Genomic DNA, 22,722 nt, shown 5'->3' with positions numbered 1-22,722 from the left:
AATGAACAAGTCAAAAAGTCTGTACAACATGAGGACTATAATTAATAATAGTGTATTATATTCAGGATTTTTTGCTAAATGAGTAGATTATGTTGCTCTTGCCACAGGGGGTAAAATTGGGTAACTATGTGAGAAAAATGTTAATTTGTTCTTTTTTTTTTTTTTTTTTTTTGAGACGGTGTCTCGCTCTGTCGCCCAGGCTGGAGTGCAGTAGCCGGATCTCAGCTCACTGCAAGCTCCGCCTCCTGGGTTTAGGCCATTCTCCTGCCTCAGCCTCCCGAGTAGCTGGGACTACAGGCGCCCGCCAACTCACCCGGCTAGTTTTTTGTATTTTTTTTAGTAGAGACAGGGTTTCACCGTGTTAACCAGGATGGTCTCGATCTCCTGACCTCGTGATCCACCCGTCTTGGCCTCCCAAAGTGCTGGGATTACAGGCTTGAGCCACTGCGCCTGGCCAATTTGTTCTATAGTAACCATTTTATTATGTATGTGTCTTACAACAACATGTCACGTACCTTATGTATGTAATATATATGGAGGCAAAATTTATAAACTGTATTTCTTATAATTCTTTATCTTCAATACAAAACCCTTTAGATTATAGATAAACCTGAGTGTTTACCCTATAGGGTTTTACATGTTGAGTTTGTGGAATACATTTACTAATAAGATTTTTAAATTTATTTATTTATTTATTTATTTATTTATTTATTTATTTTTGAGTCTCACTCTGTCACCCAGGCTGGAGTGCAGTAGCACGATCTCGGCTAACTGCAACCTCCGCCTCCCGGGTTCAAGAGATTCTCCCACCTTAGCTTCTCAGGTAGCTGGGATTGCAGGCACGTACCTCTACTCCTGGCTAATTTTTTGTACTTTTTTAGTAGAGACGGGGTTTCACCATGTTGGCCAGGCTGGTCTTAAATTCCTGATCTCATGTGATCTGCCCACCTCGGCCTCCCAAAGTGCTGGGATTACAGACGTGAGCCACCAAGCCTGGCTGAGATATTCTTGTATAGCAAGAGTCCCCAACCTTTTTGACACCAGAGACAATTGGAAGACAATTTTTCCACGCATGGGGGAAGGAGAGGGGGATGTTTTCGGGATGAAACTGTTTCACCTTAGATAGTCAATTGTCTCATAGGAGTGTGCCACCTAAATCCCTCGCCCATCATTCATTTGAACTGAGCAGCTTTGTGCATACTATAGTTGGAACCTTTGAAAGTGGCTCCCTGTATTAATTAAATACAGAAAATATCTCTTACATTTACATAAAAGAAAACAGTTAATTTTAGAGCATGTTGGTGAACCACCAGATTGATTTACTTAATTTTTTATCTGATTATGAAAATAATATATGCTAACTATAAGAACATTTGAGAAATGCAGAGAAGTAGGAAGAATAAAAGATAACGCTCCCATAAACTCTGTGGCACAGAAGTCACTGCTATTACTATATTAGTTTAGTTCCTTCCAGTATTTTTGATGTATAAAATTATGTAGTTGAAATTATACCCTATGTGCAATTTTGTTTGACTTCACTTATTTTCTATTTTATTAACTTTTTTTTTTTTTTTGGAGTCTTGCACTGTTGCCCAGGCTGGAGTGCAGTGGCGCAATCTTGGCTCACTGCAAGCTCCGCCTCCCGGGTTCATGCCATTCTCCTGCCTCGGCCTCCCTAGTAGCTGGGACTACAGGCGCCCGCCACTACACCTGGCTAATTTTTTTGTATTTTTAGTAGAGACGGGGTTTCACCATGTTAGCCAGGATGGTCTTGATCTCCTGATCTCGTGATCCGCCTACCTCGGCCTCCCAAAGTGCTGGAATTACAGGCATGAGCCACTGTGCCAAGCCTATTTTATTAACTTTTTAACAAACTTTTTTAAAGGTTACATAATATTTCCTTAAATTGATATACCACCAATTTTAGGGGCAGAGGGCATTAACTGGTTGTGAACAACAGCAAAATATGTTAAATTAAGATGATAAAATAAATTGCTTTGTTCTGGTTAACAGTATTATGCTATATACACACTCCTTTGAAAAATACTCTAAAAAGAGGATGCCGCCATCAAGGAAGTTTTAAATTTCTCCTTGAGGATTCTTGGTGATCATCAAATTCAGTTGTTTTTAAGGTTGTTTTCTGTCAAATAACGCTAACTTCAAGCCAAACAGTTTATGGAAGCACAGATATAATATTACACAGATAAAAGAGAAGTTGATCTAAAGTAGAGATAGTTGGGGGCTTTAATTTCTGGAACCTAGGTCTCCCCATCTTCTGTGCTGAGGAACTTTTTGGAAGCGGGGGATTCTAAAGTTCTTTGGAAGACATTTTGAAAACCACCATATTGTTATCAGTACCTTTATTTTTAAAAAGTAGGTGAACATTTTGAGAGAGAAAAGGGCTTGACTGAGATGAAGTCCCCCTGTCTTTTTTTTTTTTTTCCTTAGGTGAAATAGATACACTATGTAGAAGGAAGGGATTATTATATACAATGCAGTAAGCACATGTTCTTTGATGGGCTGCTCCGTACACTCTCCATGTGGCCATTTAAGACGTTCTTCTCAAATCCCACACATACCCCTCCTCACTTCCACTGATTGCCTTAACTCATACTTCATACTTCATTGGGAAAATAGAAATTTCTGGAAGGAAATTGCATCATCTTCTCACCAATAATTTCTAGTCAATGAACATATTTTAATTAGTTCATTCATTTTGTTCAGTAGGTTGCACCTACTGCCTGCATGTCAGAATCGCTTAAGAGAGCTGGTTAAAAATACAGGTTCTCAGGAGTCTTCCTTCTGTACTGCAAAGCAGTCAGTCTCAGGAGAGACCAGGGGTGATAAACCATAGCTCTGTATTGCAGCTCTCTGAGGGGATGTGGTCACTATTCTAGTCACCTGCTTTTACTTAATGCATTTTGTTTGATGCCAGATGTCCTTTCTGCCTTTAGGAATCCTACTTAACTTTTGAGGCCCAGTCCAAATGTAGCTGCTGATGCTTTTTTAAAAAACAAAAAATTCCAGTTTTTTGAGATATAATTCATATAGCATAAAATTCACTTGATTTAAGTATACAATAATGATTTTTAGTAAATTTATAGTTGTACAATCATCAGTACAATCTAATTGTAGAATATTCCCATCACCACAGAAAGATCTCTATGCCCATTTGGAGTCACCTCAATTATTCAGACAACTATTAATCTACTTTCTGTCTCTACAGATTTACTTTTCTGGATATTTTATATTGTCCAGATCTTTATAATATATAGTCGTTTGTACTGGGCTTTCCGGAAAGTCTTTGTATTGGGCTCAAGTGATCCTCCCACCACCTGCCTCTAGAGTAGCAGGGACTACAGGGGTATGCCACCATGCCTGGCTCAGTTTTTTTTAGTATAGATACTGTGTTGCTCAGGCTGGTCTCAGACTCCCTGGGTTCAAGCAATCCTTCCACCTTGGCCTCCCAAAGTGCTGGGATTACAGGTGTGAGCCATCGTACCTGGCCAGAAAATCATTTAATTAGTAAGAAAATTGGCCGGGCACAGTGTAATTGGCATAATTGGCAGATTATGCCTGTAATCCCAGCACTTTGGGAGGCTGAGGCAGGTGGATTGCCTGATGTCAGGAATTTGAGACCAGCCTGCCAACATGGTGAAACCCTATCTCTACTAAAAATATAAAAATTAGTGGGGCATGGTGGTGGGCACCTGTAATCCCAGCTACTTGGGAGGCTGAGGCAGGAGAATCACTTGAAGCTGGGAAGCGGAGGTTGCAGAGAGCCAAGATCATGCCATTGCACTCCAGCCTGGGCAACAGAACGAGACACTATCTCAAAAAAAAAAAAAAAAAATTAAAGTGATGCTTCTAACCAATGATAATGAAAAAAAGTTGAGATAGTAGTTGTAGTGATTTGTGTAAGGGAATTGAAGAGGTATACGTAGAGTATTAGCATAATCATAATTGTATCTGTTCTGTCATAATTTTATATTTCTTTTTATTATGTCTTTTAAAATCTTTTATTTATTTTTATTTTTTAAATATGTATTCTGCTCATGTATTATATTTCTTTTTCTTCTTTTTAGGAAACACCGCACTAACTTATGCCTGTGCTGGAGGATTTGTTGACATTGTTAAAGTGCTCCTTAATGAAGGTGCAAATATAGAAGATCATAATGAAAATGGACATACTCCCTTAATGGAAGCAGCCAGTGCAGGTCATGTGGAAGTTGCAAGAGTTCTTTTAGATCATGGTGCAGGCATCAACACTCATTCTAATGAATTCAAAGAAAGTGCTCTTACACTTGCATGCTACAAAGGTACTTAATATATGTATGAATATTTATAATGTTTTTCATAACCACTTTGATTATTTGAGTATTGAGTATTTGAGTTACTTTATGTTGCTTGTTTTCCCTGTGCTATAAAATTATCTAGTTTATAAGAAATTATATAGAAGATCTATTTTAGTCTGTATCGCCTATAATATAGTTTTCTAGTGTATGTTTATTATTTTAATTCATATTACTACTTAGCTTAGAGGGTTTCCATTATTTGCTAAGTTTTATTTTATATGATTTTTCCATGTTTATTTAAAAAATAGTACATGCCGGCCGGGCGCGGTGGCTCAAGCCTGTAATCCCTGCACTTTGGGAGGCCAAGATGGGCAGATCACGAGGTCAGGAGATCGAGACTCTCCTGGCTAACATGGTGAAACCCTGTCTCTACTAAAAAATACGAAAAACTAGCCGGGCGCGGTGGTGGGTGCCTGTAGTCCTGGCTACTCAGGAGGCTGAGGCAGGAGAATGGTGTAAACCTGGGAGGCGGAGCTTGCAGTGAGCTGAGATCTGGCCACTGCACTCCAGCCTGGGCGACAGAGCGAGACTCCGTCTCAAAAAAAAAAAAAAAAAAAAAAAAGTACATGCCAAAGTAATAATACACACAATACTGAAAACCTGGAAAACACAGAGTAACACAAAGAAAAGAAATTTTTTTTTTTTTGAGACAGAATGTCGCTCTGTTACCCAAGCTGGAGTGCAGTGGCGCGATCTCAGCCCACTGCAGCCTCTGCCTCCCGGACTCAAGTGATTCTTGTGCCTCGGCCTCCCAAGTAGCTGGGACTACAGGCATGCACCACCATACCTGGCTAATTTTTGTATTTTTAGTAGAGACAGAGTTTCACTATGTTGGCCAGGCTGGTCTTGAACAGTAATCTTCCTGCCTTAGCCTCCCAAAGTGCTGGGATTACAGCCGTGAGCCACCACACCCAGCTAAAGAAAATAAATTTTAAAATGACATGTGATGCTACCATCTAAAGATAAAAAAGCATGTAAACAATACTTTAGTGTATACATTTCCAATTTGTTTTTAAGTATGTTTATAAACAAACATATATATATATTTTAAACAAAACAGTTATACGCTAACAGTTTTATAATCTACTTATTTTATTTAGCACTATATCATGGACATTTTTCATCTCAATAAATATTCTTTATTTTTTATTTTTCATTTATTATTATTATTTTTTTGAGACGGAGTTTGACTCTTGTTGCCCAGGCTGGAGTGCAATGGCGCGATCTTGGCTCACTGCAACTTCCACCTCCTGGGTTCAAGTGATTCTTCTATCTCAGCCTCCCGAGTAGCTGGTATTACAGGTGCATGCCACCATGTCTGGCTAATTTTTGTATTTTTAGTAGAGACAGGGTTTCATCATATTGGTCAGTCTGGTCTCCTGGCCTCAAATGATCCACCTGCCTTGGCCTCCTAAAGTGCCAGGGTTATAGGCGTGAACCACCATGCCTGGCTTATTTTTTATTATTTATAGAGACAGAGTTTTCCTCTATCACACAGGATGGAGTGCAGTGTCACTGTCATAACTCACTGCAGCCTCAAACTCCTGGGTTCTAGCTATCCTCCTGCCTCAGCCTCCTGAATAGCTAGGATTACAGACTCACACCACCATACCCAGCTAATTTTATTTTTATTTTTTTGTAGAGATGGAAGTCTCACTATGTTGCCCAGGCTGGTCTCAACCTCCAGGCCTCAAGTGATCTTCCTACCTCAGACTCCCAAAATGTTAGGATTACAGGTGTAAGCCACCATGCCTGGGCTCAATAGATATTCTTACAATGTAACTTTTGATGGTTATATACTATTTCACTATTTCATTCAGGATTAAAATTGGTTGCATATGTCACAAAATCTAAATTAATGATTTGAGCGAAAGAGAAATCCAAGGGTAAGCCATTTAGGGCTAGTATGGCAGTTCTATTGTCATCAAGAGCTCATAATTCTATTTTTCTGCTCTACTATCCTAGTATGTGGTTTGTATCCTCATGGTTACAATAAACCTATAAACCAAGATGATAGCTAGGACCGGACCCCAGCAGTTCACATTCTAGGAAAGACGTTAAGGGCAAAATAAGGAGTGCCTCTCAATTTAGTAACTCCCTTTAAAGAGTATTCCTAGGTGTGCAGCCTTATAACTACCACTTACATCTCATTGGCTACACATAGCTGCAAGAGGGGCAGAGAAATATAGTCTTCTAGTCAGGTATGTTGCTCCCCAGATGAAATTGGAGTTCTGTTACTAAAAAAGAATAAGAGAACGCTGGGTGCAGTAGCTCACACCTATAATCCCAGCACTTTGGGAGACTGAGGCAGGAGGATCTCTTGAGGCCTAGATCAGTCCTAGCTACTCGGGCAGCTGAGGTGGACGGATCCCTTAAGCTTTGGAGTTCAAGGCTGCAGTGAGCTATGATCATACCACTGCACTATAGCCTGGGCAACAGAGACCTCGTTTCTAAAAGTGAGAAAGAATAAGAGAATGGAGATTAGATAGGGAACTAGCAGTCTGCCAAATACATCAAATAGATGTACCATAATTGCCTATTTTTGGACACTTAAATTGTTCCCAGGTTTTCACTATTATTAAAAATACTGATAACATCCTTGTGCAGACATTTTTGTGTAATCTCTGATTATTTCCTTAGGATAAATTCCTGGAAGTGGAATTTCTGGGTCAAAGGGTATGGATATTTTTAAGGGTTTTGCTACATATTGCCAAATTGCCTTCTAGAAAGGTTCAAGCAATTTATACTCCCTCCGACAATGTTTGAGTGTGCCCTGGTCGGGCGCAGTGGCTCACGCCTGTAATCCCAGCACTTTGGGAGGCTGAGGTGGGCGGATCACAAGGTCAGGAGATCGAGACCATGGTGAAACCCCGTCTCTACTAAAAATAGAAAAAATTAGCAGGGCGCAGTGGCAGGCGCCTGTAGTCCCAGCTACTCAGGAGGCTGAGGCAGGAGAATGGCGTGAACCCGGGAGGCGGAGCTTGCAGTGAGCCGAGATTGCGCCACTGCACTCCAGCCTGGGCGACAGAGTGAGACTCCGTCTCAAAAAAAAAAAAAAGAGAGTGCCCTTTGCCCCACCCTACACCCTCACCAACACTGGGTATTATCATTCTTTTTAATATTTGCCATTTTGATAGTAAAAAAATGGTGTCTTGTTTTAATTTGCATTTCTTTAATAGGAAGGTTTAATATTATTTTCATCGGTTTAATATTCACCTGCATTTCTTTGCTGAATTATCATTTCATATCCGTCACCCATTCTTCTGGAGTGTTTGTCATTTTCTTATTGACTATCAAGGCTTTTTATATATTCACTGTATCAAGAGGATTGGAATTATTTTAAATGGAGTTTTCTGTGCCTGCTTATTGCTACAGTGGGTTTATGGTTATTTTAAAGCTGTTTTTCTGGAATATATGATCCAAAGATACTTTACTTGGCTTTCTATTTGATCTCAATATTTTGATTAGATAAATAATTTATGTATATTCAACCAAGGTAAAAGCATTATTGCTTTACTTAACTTGAATTATGTGCCTTGGACTAATTCAGTCTTTAAAGCCTAGATAATAAGACCATGAAAAAAGCCTATATATTGCTTTGAATGGGCTTTGTAAAACTGTTACTGATTTATTTATTGAATGCAAAATAAGTTCTCAAATTCCTGTATAGACATCTGAAGAAAAAGATTCCATACATTAATATTTAAATATTAAACTGATAGTTCTTTTAAAATTTTTGTTCCGTTTTTCAAGGCCATTTGGATATGGTTCGCTTTCTGCTTGAAGCTGGTGCAGATCAAGAGCACAAAACAGATGAGATGCACACTGCCTTGATGGAGGCCTGCATGGTAATTTTAAATTATAGTCACTTGAGATTTTATGGGAAGAAAAGGTCGTGTTTAAGCCTTTAAGAGTTATTAATTGGGCCGGGCGCGGTGGCTCAAGCCTGTAATCCCAGCACTTTGGGAGGCCGAGACGGGCGGATCACAAGGTCAGGAGACCATCCTGGCTAACACGGTGAAACCCCGTCTCTACTAAAAAATACAAAAACTAGCCGGCCGAGGTGGTGGGCGCCTGTAGTCCCAGCTACTCGGGAGGCCGAGGTAGGAGAATGGCGTGAACCCGGGAGGCGGAGCTTGCAGTGAGCTGAGATCCGGCCACTGCACACCAGCCTGGGCGACAGAGCGAGACTCCGTCTCAAAAAAAAAAAAAAAAAAAAGAAGAGTTACTAATTGCCGAGTGCGGTGGCTCACGCCTGTAATCGCAGCACTTTGGGAGGCCGAGTCAGGCAGATCACATGGTCAGGAGTTCGAGACCAGTCTGGCCAATATGGTGAAACCCCATCTCTACTAAAACTACAAAAATTAGCCAGGCATGGGGCAGGCGCCTGTAGTCCTGACTACTCGGGAGGCTGAGGCAGGAGTATTGCTTGAACCCGAGAGATGAAGGTTGTAGTGAGCAGAGATTGTGCTGCTGCACTCCAGCCTGGGCGGCAGAGCGAGACTCCGTCTCAAAAAAAAAAAAAAAAAAGTTATTAATTGGTGTTGGGTTTATATAATTTCTTGATGCTAAATTAAACACACTTAATGCTTGAATGGCTCTGCTTTTGGAATGCTTTTGGAATATAACAAAGTATTTGACCTTAGGGATATTATTGATAAAACTCTAATTCTGGAGATAGTAGACATAGTTCTAGTGTTTTTACAGTTTCATATTAAAATCTTAAATAGCAAATTGACCTCAAAATATATTGACTCAAACTGTATGGATAGCCTATAAAACATTTAACTCTGTTTTTTAAAGGATAATCGAGAATCATATTTTTAATACACAATTCTCTGTGTCACAGAGAATAATCACCTTTAATGCTGTCAATCTAGAAATCCTTTTTCTACTTCTGTAAGCACATACATATATCATGCATATATGCATATCTAAAAGAGAATGCAAATACAAAGAAACTCAAAGCATTCTGATAAGTATTTAAGACAGATTTAATGGCAAGAAAATTACCTGGAAGTACAAATGCGTTTTTCAGATGTGATTAAATAAGCTCATCATTACACATGTTAATTTCTATTTTGTTGACTATTGCTGTTTAACAAATCACTTAAAACACAATGGCTTAATGCAGCAGCCACATATTACCTCTATCTTTTTTTTTTTTTTTTTTTGAGACAGAGTCTTGCTCTGTTGCTCAGGTTGGAGTGCAATGGTGTAATCTTAGCTCACTGCAACCTGCCTCCCAGGTTCAAGTGATTCTCGTGCCTCAGCCTTCCAAGTAGGTTCAAGTGATTCTCATGCCTCAGCTTTCCAAGCCTCCCACCTGTATCTTACACTATTTCATGTATCATATGATTCTATGGGTTGATTGGGTGGTTTTTCTGTTGGTCTCTCCCTCTGTCTCTCTTTTTTTTGAAGCCAGTCTTTCACTCTGTTGCCCAGGCTAGAGTGCAGTGGCACCGTCATGGCTCATTACAGCCTGTACCTCCTGTACTCAAGCAGTCCTCTCGCCTCAGCTTCCCAAGTACCTGAGACTAGAGGGGCACGTCACCATGCCCAGCTAACTTTTACATTTTTTGTAGAGATAGCGTCTCACTATGTTGCCTAGACTTTAAGAAAAAAGTTTTATTTATTTATTTATTTTTTACAATTCCCCTCTTAATATATGTACACAATATATGTTAGCAGAATCTATCAAAAAAATATTCAAAAATTTGGCTGGATGTGGTGGCTCATGCCTGTATTCCTAGCACTTTGAGAGGGTGAGGCGGATGGATCACTTGAAGCCAGGACTTCAAGACCAGCCTGGCCAACATGGTGAAACCCCATCTCTACTAAAAATACAAAAATTAGCCAGGCGTGGTAGTGTGCACCTGTAATTCCAGCTATTTAGGAGGCTGAGACACAAGAATCACTTGAACCTGAGAGGTGGAGGTTGCAGTGAGCTGAGATCACACCACTGCACTCCAACCTGGGTGACAGAGTGAGACTCTGTCTCAAAAAAAAAAAAAAAAAAATCAAGTAAATTCAAGTAAAATAATTTATTGAGAGCTTAGAGGAGATAGGCACAATAGCAGTTCCTTGATCTGTAGACATTTATAAATCCTTATTTTCTTTTCAATTAGAAATGCATTTCAACTACCAGATAACTCAGTATAGTAATTTGGTTAAAATATTTTATTTTACATGTATTTGAAGTATTAGTAAAACTAAAATTTTAATGTGAAGTCATCTGTTTTTGGCATTATATCAAAAGTGGTTAAGGCTGGGCTAGTCATTTAGTTAAGTATAATAAAAGTCTTGATGGATATTGAATTTAACAATCAAGGTTTATTTATTTATTTATTTATTTATTTATTTATTTCTTTCTTTCTGAGACGGAGTCTCGCTTTGTCGCCCAGGCTGGAGTGCAGTGGCCGGATCTCAGCTCACTGCAAGCTCCGCCTCCCGGGTTTACGCCATTCTCCTGCCTCAGCCTCCGGAGTAGCTGGGACTACAGGCGCCCACCACCTCGCCCGGCTAGTTTTTTGTATTTTTTTTAGTAGAGACGGGGTTTCACCGTGTTAGCCAGGATGGTCTCGGCCTCCCAAAGTGCTGGGATTACAGGCTTGAGCCACCGCGCCCGGCCTAAGGTTTCTTTATTTAATTCTTTTTTGTTTTTGAGACAGGGTCTCTGTCATTCAGGCTAGAGTGCGGTGGCGTGATCTTGGCTCACTGCAACCTCTGCCTCCTATGCTCGAGTAGTCCTCCTGCCTCAGCCTCCCAAGTAGCAGGGACTACCGGCGCATACCACTATGCTTGGCTGATTTTTGTATTTTTTGTAGGAACATGGTTTCACCCTGTTGCCCAGGGTGGTCTCGCACATCTGGGCTCAAGCTAGGTGTGAGCCACCATACCCAGCCTTATTTCTTTAATAAAAGAACTACTAAACCTTATTTTTCTTTTTCTTTCTTTTTCTTTTTTTCTTTTTTTTTTTTTTTTGAGACGGAGTTTTGCTCTTGTTGCCCAGGCTGGAGTGCAGTGGTGCTATCTGGACTCACCACAACCTCCGCCTCCTGAGTTCAAGTGATTCTCTGTTTTGGCCTCCCGAGTAGCTGGGATTACAGGCATGTACCACCACACCCGGCTAATTTTTTATTTTTAATAGAGACAGGGTTTCTCCATGTTAGTCAGACTGGTCTCACATTCCCGACCTCAGGTGATCCACCCGCCTCGGCCTCCCAAAGTGCTGGGATTACAGGCGTGAGCCACCATGCCCAGCCTAAACCTTATTTTTCTACTCAGTATTTATTTTTCATTAGCAACATTATGGTCATTTTTGAAATATAGTACAATATAGTCTCTGACTTTATGTGTCACAACAAGCTTTAAGACCTACATAAATTTTGCCATTAAAATTTTGAAATTAAAGAAGGCTATTTATGGTGATAGGTAGAATTGATACCCACCATAAGAGTATTTTATTGTTAATTGCCTTACTATCTATGCAGATAGGCCATGGTAAAAATTTTTACAAATGAGTATCTTTATTTTTACATCATTGCAAAATCTTTGCCTCATTGCAACAAGGTGTTGTGATTAGGAAAAATATAGGATAGTATCAATCCAGAGACATTTATGTTGGTGACATAATCCCAAGTGGTAATGACTTCACATAATTTGTTGTGTTATTTTTTGGCATACTTTTGTTTCTGAAATAGATGTAATACAGTTTCTACATTTGAATATGACACCTGAGTTTGAGGGTATGACTATATTTGATCTGGCAGTGGTATAACCTAGTTATTTTGAGGTAGCATTGACTATAGATTTCACAGTTTTTTGAACTTCAAAAAATGGAAATTTACAATTATTTGGATTTGTGACTGTTATGTCACCAAATCTCATTCTTTTGGAGAATTTTGGGCTTGCTCAAAAGTTGGTTAAAATAATTTGAAAATTACTTAAAAACAATATTGATGAACTTTTGATAAGGCTCAGATGAGCATGATATTATATAGGCTGTCTATGCTGAATCTTCTAATCTTGTCTTTTTTCTTCCTATCTTTTCCCAATCTCTTGCTTTCTTCTCTCCCACTTAAAAAAATCTCAAAACAAAAAATTTATCTTCTTTCTTTACATCTGAAAATCTGTAGGATGGACATGTAGAGGTGGCACGTTTGCTTTTGGATAGTGGTGCTCAAGTGAACATGCCTGCAGATTCATTTGAATCTCCATTGACGCTAGCCGCCTGTGGAGGACATGTTGAATTGGCAGCTCTACTTATTGAAAGGGGAGCAAATCTTGAAGAAGTTAATGATGAAGGATACACTCCCTTGATGGAAGCTGCCCGGGAAGGACATGAAGAAATGGTGGCACTACTTTTAGCACAAGGTAAAGCAATTTTACTTTTTTGTTTTTGTTTTTTTTTTTTTTGAGATGGAATCTCCCTCGGTCGCCCGGGCTGGAGTGCAGGGCTGGAGTGCAGTGGCGGGATCTCAGCTCACTGCAAGCTCCGCCTCCCGGGTTTACGCCATTCTCCTACCTCAGCCTCCCGAGTAGCTGGGACTACAGGCGCCCGCCACCTCGCTGGGCTAGTTTTTTGTATTTTTTAGTAGAGACGGGGTTTCACCGTGTTAGCCAGGATGGTCTGGATCTCCTGACCTCGTGATCCGCCCGTCTCAGCCTCCCAAAGTGCTGGGACTACAGGCTTGAGCCACCTCGCCTGGCCGCAGTTTTACTTCTTTTAGAAAAATCAGTTTTCTTTGGATGTTTTGTGTTAGTACTGGTGAAGTTTACTACAACTAGCATGCATATATATATATATATATTGCATTGATGATAAATTCTGAACACCCTGGAGGAAACCACAGCAGAGAAAACAGATGATTATCACAATTCAGAAAAATAATATCTTTATTGTAAGTCTCTTACAACTAGTTTTATCTGTTTTTATACTTTCTTAGGAGCAAATATAAATGCCCAGACAGAAGAAACTCAAGAAACTGCTCTTACTTTGGCTTGCTGTGGAGGATTTTCTGAAGTTGCAGACTTTCTTATTAAGGCAGGGGCTGATATAGAGCTTGGCTGCTCCACACCTCTGATGGAGGCATCTCAGGAGGGACACCTGGAATTGGTTAAATATTTGCTGGCTTCTGGTATGTGGCTTTAAAATGCCTTATTGCACAGAAAGACAAATACAAATAATAGTTTATTTATATGTGGAATCTAAAAACATTGAGCTCATAGTAGATAACAGAATGGTGGTTACCAGAGTGTGGGGATGAAGGTGGGAGGAGGGTACACAAGGAGAGGGGAAATGTTGATCAAAGGGTGCAAAGTTTCACTTAGATAGGTGGAATAAGTTTTAATGATATATTGCATAGCAAGGTGACTATAGTTAACAATAATGTATATCTCAAAATTGCTAAGAGATTTAAATGTTCTCACCACAAGTATGTGAGGTGATGAATATGTTAATCATGCTTGAGCTAATCATTCCACAACATATACATATAACATCACATTGTACCCCATAAATATATACAATTATTATTTGTCAATTAAAAATAAAATAAAATTAAATAATTAAAAATACCATTTAGAAAGACTTATATTGCTTTGTTAACTTTAACAATTAACTGTTAACTTTTTCATTTCTATAAAAGTTGAAAGACAGCTCCATAATTTAATTGATCTTAGACTCCTAAATCTCTAAAACTCATTTTTAAAAAGATTTCATACTGTTATTAATGTTTGTGTAGTGACCATAAGGTATCTCATTCACCTTCTTTCTCCCTCTAATTGTTTGTGGCTTGTTGAAGGGAGATGTTAGTTTCTCCTAGTCTCTGTTAAGAAGAGGTGAGGATGATGACATATTGAGGGTGTAATTTGGTACCTTTAAGTCTGTTCATTTCTTGACATTTCTAAGTCATCTGAAAAAAGTGGGAATTAATTTGTTTTTGCAGAGTACTAATTTTAAAAATATTTGTGCTTTATTGTTAAGCTGTGGTAAGCAATAAGTACTTTTACATAGAATATTTGTAGTTTTATATAACATACTAAAAAAAATTAGTCCCAACAGATGTAAATATATTATTTGAAAATAATATCAGATTTTTCTTTTTTTCCAGGTCTGATACATTATTTGATACAAATTTGATATATAGAAAAGTTAATATGTAAAAGAAAATATTTAGCAAAATTTTATTCATCCTTTTGGGCTTTCATTTTTTTTTTTTTTTTTTTTTTTTTTTTTTTTTTTTTTGAGACGGAGTCTCGCTCTGTCGCCCAGGTTGGAGTGCAGTGGCCGGATCTCAGCTCACTGCAAGCTCCACCTCCCAGGTTTACGCCATTCTCCTGCCTCAGCCTCCTGAGTAGCTGGGACTACAGGCGCCCGCCACCTCGCCCGGCTAGTTTTTTGTATTTTTAGTAGAGACGGGGTTTCACCGTGTTAGCCAGGATGGTCTCGATCTCCTGACCTCGTGATCCGCCCGTCTCGGCCTCCCAAAGTGCTGGGATTACAGGCTTGAGCCACCGCGCCCGGCCTGCTTTCATTGTTAACATTAATTTTAATATAGCTGAACCTCAAGTTTTCTTTTGAATTATTATTGAAATAATTTATTAAACCAGAATTTTTTTTTTTTTTTTTTTTTTGAGACAGAGTCGTGCTTTGTCACCCAGGCTGGAGTGTAGTGGTGTGAGTATGTTCCACTGCAACCTCAACCTTCTGGGCTTAAGTGATCCTTCAGCCTCAGCCTCCCAAGTAGCTGGGACTATAGGTGTATACCACTATGCCTGGCTAGTTTTTGTATTTTTTATTTTGCCATGTTCCTGAGGCTGGTCTCAAACTCCTGGGTTCAAGCAATCCTTCTGCCCCAGCCTCTCAAAGTGCTGGGATTACAGATGTGTACTACCACACCTGGCCTTTAACCAGATTATGAATGGTTTGGATGATTTATGGTTTGGACAAACCAACCATAAAAGCTGACTTTTTTCCTGAATCAAATACTGCTAATGACTCTAGTTATTGTATGTATTCAGTCATTTTTCCCCTGTCATTTTTAGTAACTGTGTCCTATTCAAGAATCTTTCTCTGCTAGTGGTTATCTTTGTGCATTCTTCCCGCATCCCTCTCTTAAGCTAAAGTCATGCTATTGTAACATGTTTTTAAAAGAAGGAATAAATGTTTATTAAGAAATTATTGAATATCAGACATTTTGCTCAGCTTTTGTGTTATCTCTGTTATTTGCCACTGGTTCCTGTGTAATGAGAAATGTTAAACACATTCTTGTAGATGAGGGAACTGATGCACAATGATGTTATATAACTCCCTTTAAGGTAACCAAGCTAACAGGGACAGAGCCAATGTTCATTCAAACTTAGAACTCTTGACATTGTTTTTTCTACTGCATTACCATTGATTTAGCTAGCTCCTTTTGCTTATTTGAAGTATGTAGCTCATAGAAACTATCTTAGGGTTTGAGAATCACTTTTATGTGATCACTACCTAAAAGCGTTTTTTTCCCCCCCCAGTTTTAAGTGTAATTTATTTACATGAAGTGCTTCTTACAGTGTGGCACTAAAGAAAACTCAAATAAGGCCTACACAATTAAAACAAATTTAACAACTTTTTTGTTACGGCATTTTTTCAAACATAGAGATTGTAGTATTTGAGATCCTAAGAATTCATCACCTAGTTAGTGTTTTAACATGAATGTCTAATTCACGGCCAATCTTATTTCATCTGTACTTCCTCCATATCCCCATTCTTATAAATTATTTTTATTTAAAAGAAACATTTTTGGCAGGGCGCGGTGGCTCAAGCCTGTAATCCCAGCACTTTGGGAGGCCGAGACGGGCGGATCACGAGGTCAGGAGATCGAGACCATCCTGGTTAACACGGTGAAACCCCGTCTCTACTAAAAAATACAAAAAACTAGCCGGGCGAGGTGGCGGGCGCCTGTAGTCCCAGCTACTCGGGAGGCTGAGGCAGGAGAATGGCGTGAACCCGGGAGGCGGAGCTTGCAGTGAGCTGAGATCCGGCCACTGCACTCCAGCCTGGGTGACAGAGCGAGACTGCGTCTCAAAAAAAAAAAAAAAAAAAAAAGAAACATTTTTAACTTTTTATTTTTAAAATATGAAAATTAATTATTTAAAATGTTACTTTTATAAAAGTGTTAATATTCAGTATTTAAAAGATAATTTAAAAAATAACCACAATATAATTTTCCTACCTAAAAAATTTTAATAAGAGTTTCTTAGCAAATATCCAAGTCATTTTCATATTTCTCTGATAGTTTTATAAATCTGTATGTATGTGTTTAGTGACTTGTTTGAATTAGGATTCAAATAAGATTTATACAATCACTATTAATCAGTATGTCTCTTAAGCCTTTTTTAATCTATGGGCTACATTTCATTTTTCTTATCTTTCTTCTTGCAATTTTTGGTTGAAGAAATAGAATGTTTTTCCATTAGGCTTCCCAGAGTGTGAATGTTCCTGATGATATCGCTATTATTTTGTTTAACTTGTTTTTCTATCCTTTAACTCTTCTGTAAATTAGTAGTTAGATCTAGAGACTTGATTGTATTCAGGTTTGATTCTTTTTTGTTGTTGTTGTTTTTTAATGGGACTACTTCATAGGTGGTATGTGTATACTTTCTTCAGGAGGTAATAAGTATATAGTTGTCTCTCTGAGACATTATTAGCCATTGGTGAGCATTGCTTAGATCCATTAATTCATTAGGGATTACAAAGAGGTGATACTCTTAAGTTCTTTTATTCCTTCGTTTATTCCTTCCTTGAATATCTATAAAGAGAAACTTCCCCTCAACTATTTGCCTGTAAATTAAGTAGAAATCAATATAAGCATGGCAAGAAAGCCTGGGCGTGGTGGCTCACGCCTGTAATCCCAGCACTTTGGGAGGCCAGCGCGGGCGGATCATGACGTCAGGAGATGGAGACCATCCTGGCTAACACCGTGAAACCCCATGTCTACTAAAACATACAAAAAATTAGCCAGGCGTGGTGGTGGGCACCTGTAGTCCTAGCTACTCAGGAGGTTGAGGCAGGAGAATGGCATGAACCTGGGAGGCAGAGCTTCCAGTGAGCCGAGATTGTGCCACTGCACTCCAGTCTGGGTGATAGAGCAAGACTCCGTCTCAAAAAAAAAGAATGGCAAGAAAATGTTTGTCTTTTTTTCCCCCTTTATCTGCCAGTTTCCAAAGTGATGAAGTAGTCCCTTAGCATCCTTCAAAGGTGATCAGTGAAGTGTTTTTTTGTTTGGTTTTGTTTTGAGACAGAGTCACGCTCTGTTACCCAGGCTGGAATGTAGTGGTGTGATTGTGGCTCACTGCAACTTCGAACTCCTGGGCTCAAGGGATCCTCTTGCCATAGCCTTCCAAGTAGCTGGGACTACAGGCATGCACCACTATGCCCTGCTAATTTATTTTTTTATTTTTTGTAGAGATGGTGTCTTGCTTGTTGCCTAGGCTGATCTTGAAGTCTTGGCCTCAAGCAGTCCTCTCACTTTGGCCTCCCAAAGCACTGGGATTACAGGCATAAGCCACTGTGCCTGGCCCTGTTTTTTTGTTTTTTATTTGAACATCATTTTGAACTTTTGGATTTGAATATATAAGATGGCCTTTACTTCATCGTGGTCATTATTCTTTTTGATGTAAAAATTGTCGGAAGATGCGACAGTTTGAGTATCTTTGATCAATAAGGTTAGCTCCTAAATCGTTTTGACATGACCACATTGCAGTCTCTGATAGTTTCCTTGCTTTCTCATATGGCAAGGTGTTCTGGGTTCGTCTTATACAGTTCCTGCTCCAGCCTTGGGATCAGTCATTTTTCTAAGAAGCCCTAATTTCATTTAGTAGTAAATGGTAGAGACCACGATCTAAGCTAGAGATGCTATTTATGCTTAGTCTACAACCATTGTCTCTAGGCTTTAGTTGATCAGGGCTGGGAAATATATATTTTTCTTATAGATTAAATATATCAGGAATTCATTGGTCACCTTCGAAGGATGCTAAGGGACCACCTCAGTACTTCCAATTCAGAACCACAAGCGTTTTTTTTTTTTGTTTTGTTTCGTTTTTGAGACAGAGTCTTGCTCTGTTGCCCAGGCTGGAGTGCAGTGGCATGATCTGAGCTCACTGTAACCTCCGCCTACCTGGCTCAAGCAATTCTCCCATCTCAGCCTTCCAAGTAGCTGGGACTACAGGCATGTGCCATCATGCCTGGCTAATTTTTTGTTTGTTTGTTTGTTTGTTTGTTTTGGTAGAGACAGGGTTTCACCATATTGCCCAGGCTGGTCTCATACTCTTGGGCTCAAGTGATCTGCCCGCCTCAGCCTCAGCCTCAGCCTCCCAAAGTGCAAGGGTTGCAGGTTTGAGCCACCATATCTGGCCAGAACCACAAGATTTTTACTCAAGTTCAACAATCTTATATCTCACCTAAGATTGGGAGTTCAAGACCAGCCTGGCCAATATGGTGAAACCCCATCTCTACTAAAAATACAAAAATTAGCCAAGCGTGGTGGCATGTGCCTGTGATCCCACCTACTTGAGAGGCTCAGCCATGAGACTTGCCTGAACCCAGAAGGCAGAGGTTGCAGCTGCGTTATGCCATTGCACTCCAGCCTGAGTGACAGAGTGAGACTATCTCTCAAAAAAAAAAAAAACTTATATCTGTGTTTTCCCTTAACCATGCCCAAAATTTCTGTTCTCACGAAATAATTGCTCATTTGATTTATACCACAATATCCATAGAACTGTCTCTGAACACAAACCAAAAGTACCACCAATATGATTTCTGAAAAATGCTTAATATTTTTTGGTTTGGCAGCTCTTTTATTCTTTTGGGTGTATCTTACTAGTGATGTAAGGGCAAATTACTGTGTTTTAAAATCATTTGGTTTAGTTCTTTTTGGTATGACTCAAATTATTTTTATAAAGCATATTTAAAGGAAAACTAGTATACTTAAAATGCATTTTGATATTTTCACATTTTGAATTCTTCAGTTTCACCAGATTGCAAAATTGGGCTATCTAATATAATTTTACAGTTCACAAAGTAAATGTATGCTTTTTTGTTTGCTAGGCGCTAATGTGCATGCTACAACAGCAACAGGAGACACAGCCTTAACCTATGCTTGTGAAAATGGACATACGGATGTTGCAGATGTTTTACTTCAAGCAGGGGCTGATTTAGTAAGATATTTTTAATTTCAAATATTTTTGCATGAATGTTAATATCCATTTATACTTAACATTTAGAAAACACTAAGATCAGTGGTTTGCATACTTTGTATACAGTAACTTAAAAAAAAAAGCTTGGCTACCTGCTCTAGTTGTTGTATGTATTACATGTATTTGAAAATACTTAATGTTAAACAGGGCATACTGTTTCTTTTCCTAGTAAAACTGCTAGTTTGTTTCTTCCTTTCACTTCACCCGCATTTGACATTTCTGTGCTTTTTAAACTGCCCTCTGTTAGATATATCATAAATTCGATGATGTGTTCACAGAATAGAGTAACAAGTCAAGTCACTTTGAGTGATTTCTTATTATTATTTTAATTGACACATGATAATTGAACATATTAATGGGGTACAGAGCGATATTTCAATACATGTATATAATGTGTAATGATCAAATCAGAGTAATTAGTACATCCATCATCCTTTTGAATGATTTCTGTTGTTTCTCTGATTAGACATTTAAAAACAAAGTTACTGTTGTTAATCATGCTCCTAGTACATTCCTACAAATTCTGTTCTTTTTGTGTTTTCTGTTTTGGCTTTCCAAAATTTCAAATTAGTTGGCAGGTTCATATGTGTAATAATCTATATAAAAATAATATTCCATTTAAGTGTTCATGCCTCTTGCTGAAATGTGTGCTTTGCCTTTTATTTTGTGAGAGTGCTTTAAACCACCTTCTAGAGTTTTTCCCAGAATTCTCTGATATATTTCTTCAAAACCTATGTGTGACGTACATAGCTGTAAATGTTATAGAGAATTAGATTTCTTAGTTTTTCTTACTTAGAAAAAACTATGAAAGTATTGCCTTAAATCATCCAAGTAGATACCTGAGAACATTGTTGGAAAATAATTATTAACCAAAATAAATGTATGCTATGATTGTTATTTATTATCATTTCTACTAATACTAAATATTGTAATGAAAATGCTATCATTCATTCTTATTAATTAGGACTTTCCCTATCAGTTATAATTTCCGGGAGGTATGCTTTTTTGTCTGAGAATTGTGACAGCAATATATGTTAAGTACATCTTAGTCTTTTGACTTCTTTCTATATCTTTTTCCTTTAATAGAGTTACTTTGGGTCATCTGTAAAAATTAGGAATTGAAGTTCTTCATTCAAAATAAAGAAATAGAGTAGAACTTAAAAACTTATATAATATAAACAAAATTTAATACTCTTATCCTCTAAATTCTTACCTGGATTCTCTCTTCCTTGTATTTTCTACGACGAAGTCACTCTCTTAACCTGTTGGGAGTTCTAAAAAATTAAATAGGGCTAGGTGCAGTGGCTCATACCTGTAATCTCAGCACTTTGGGACGCCAAGGCGGGTGGATCACCTGAGGTCAGGCGTTCAAGACCAGCCTGACTAACATAGTGAAACCCTATCTCTACTAAATACAAAAAGTCAGCTGGGTGTGGTGGCACGTGCCTGTAATCCCAGCTACTTGGGAGGCTGAGGCAGAAGAATCACTTGACCCAGGAGGTGGAGGTTGCAGTGAGCCTAGATTGTGCCATTGCACTCTAGCCTGGGCAACAAGAGCAAAAATGCCATCTCAAAAAAATAAATAAAAAAATAAATAAATAAATAAATAAATAGGATAAAAGAGGAACTATCTGGTAAAAATATACTCTAATGTATAACAAAACCATACTGATTGTGACCAAGTTAAAAATCTCTTACATTTTTAAATATTTTATTTTTACCATCTTCTGGAATTAGAGTGTTTATTATTTAGTTCCTTAGAAGAACTACTTTAATTGAACAGATAGAACTATTTGAACTTACCATATTTACTTACATTCAAAATGTAAGATTAAAAATGGCTCAGATAGGCCGGGCGCAGTGGCTCACGCATGTAATCCCAGCACTTTGGGAGGCCGAGGCGGGCAGATCACCTGAGGTTAGGAATTTGAGACCAGCCTGGCCAGCATGGTGGCACCCTGTTTCTACTAACAATACAAAATTTAGCCGGGCATGGTGGTGGGCCCCTGTAATCCCAGATACTTGGGAAACTGAGGCAGGAGAATCACTTGGACTCAGGAGGCTTAGGTTGCAGTGAGCTGAGATTGTGCCATTGCACTCCAGCCGGGGCAACAAGAGTGAAACTCGATCTGGAAAAAAAAAAAAAAGGCTCAGATAAATACATATCTTAATTATTCAATACAGAAGTAATGCCATTGTTCTGACATAATTATTCATTTTTTATCTTGCAATCTGTTTTTACATTCATATTTACATGAAATTATAGACACAATATATAATACAGTTGTTTTCTATTTTTTCACTGCGTGTTCTTGTGTTCTGTCATAATCTTTACCATACTGCTATATAGTCTCTATATTTATAACTCTTGCATCATATTCCATCAAGTTGATGAACCATACTCGTTCATTAATTATGGAACTTTTGCTTTTCATTTTTCACTATTACAAATACTGTTAGATTTAATAACTTTGTATGTGTAACTTTTTATCTTTTCTTATTTTGAATTTTTTATATATTGATTGTAAGTTTTAAAAATATATAGGCTCTTCCATGCTTTTGCTATCTATGGACTGATATCTTAATTTTAATATTATTTATTTTCCTCATTATAAAAAGCAATACTGTTCTTCATATAAAATGTGGAAATGCTGGGCATGTAGTCCTAGCTACCAAGGAGGCAGAGGTGGGAGGATTGCATGAGCCCAGGAGTTAAAGGCTGCAGTGCACAATGATCTTGCCTGTGAATAGCCATTGTATGCCAGCCTGGGCAACATAGTGAGCCCCTTCTCTTAAAAAAATTTTTTAGGAGAAAAGAAAATGTGGAAAGTATGGGAAAGTATAATAATTTTTATATTTAACACCTGTGAGTATTTGTGAGTAAAATTTGTGACAGTGAAAAAAATATAAAACCTATGAATAAATTTTATTTCAGGCTTTATTGTAGGCCAGAGGAAAGAAAAGTTCTAGTCAAAAATAGGGAAACCTCAGAGAGTAAAGCAGGCAGATTAGTCCCTGAGTCCTGGGAAAAAGTGACTGGTAATTCTTATTAACTTTATCTTACAAGGCAGTACCATCTTACTTATCCTTCATTCTTTGCTGCTGTCTTCTAACATGTGTTTTGGGC

At 38.4% G+C, this 22,722-nt stretch overlaps 1 protein-coding gene across 15 annotated transcripts in view; it reads left to right on the top strand.

Annotated features, from left to right (window-relative positions):
- The window catches only part of LOC105467041 (ankyrin repeat and KH domain containing 1), a 141,938-nt gene that overhangs the window by 39,255 nt on the left and 79,961 nt on the right, over positions 1-22,722 (top strand). For 14 of the 15 annotated variants that reach the window (XM_011716330.3, XM_011716329.2, XM_071098311.1 and 11 more), the window contains 5 exons: positions 4,086-4,319; positions 8,109-8,203; positions 12,494-12,731; positions 13,304-13,495; positions 19,447-19,556. In XM_011716330.3, coding sequence (XP_011714632.2) covers positions 4,086-4,319; positions 8,109-8,203; positions 12,494-12,731; positions 13,304-13,495; positions 19,447-19,556 — 869 coding nt within the window. The remainder of the gene's footprint in view (positions 1-4,085; positions 4,320-8,108; positions 8,204-12,493; positions 12,732-13,303; positions 13,496-19,446; positions 19,557-22,722) is intronic. The other variant, XM_011716343.2, reaches the window with a different exon arrangement.

The sequence above is a fragment of the Macaca nemestrina genome, chromosome 6 (assembly GCF_043159975.1).
Source record: "Macaca nemestrina isolate mMacNem1 chromosome 6, mMacNem.hap1, whole genome shotgun sequence".
In the NCBI taxonomy this organism is placed as follows: Eukaryota; Metazoa; Chordata; class Mammalia; order Primates; family Cercopithecidae; genus Macaca; species Macaca nemestrina.
The sequence above is the reverse complement of the archived record's forward strand: the minus strand, read 5'-3'. Positions and strand labels throughout refer to the sequence as shown.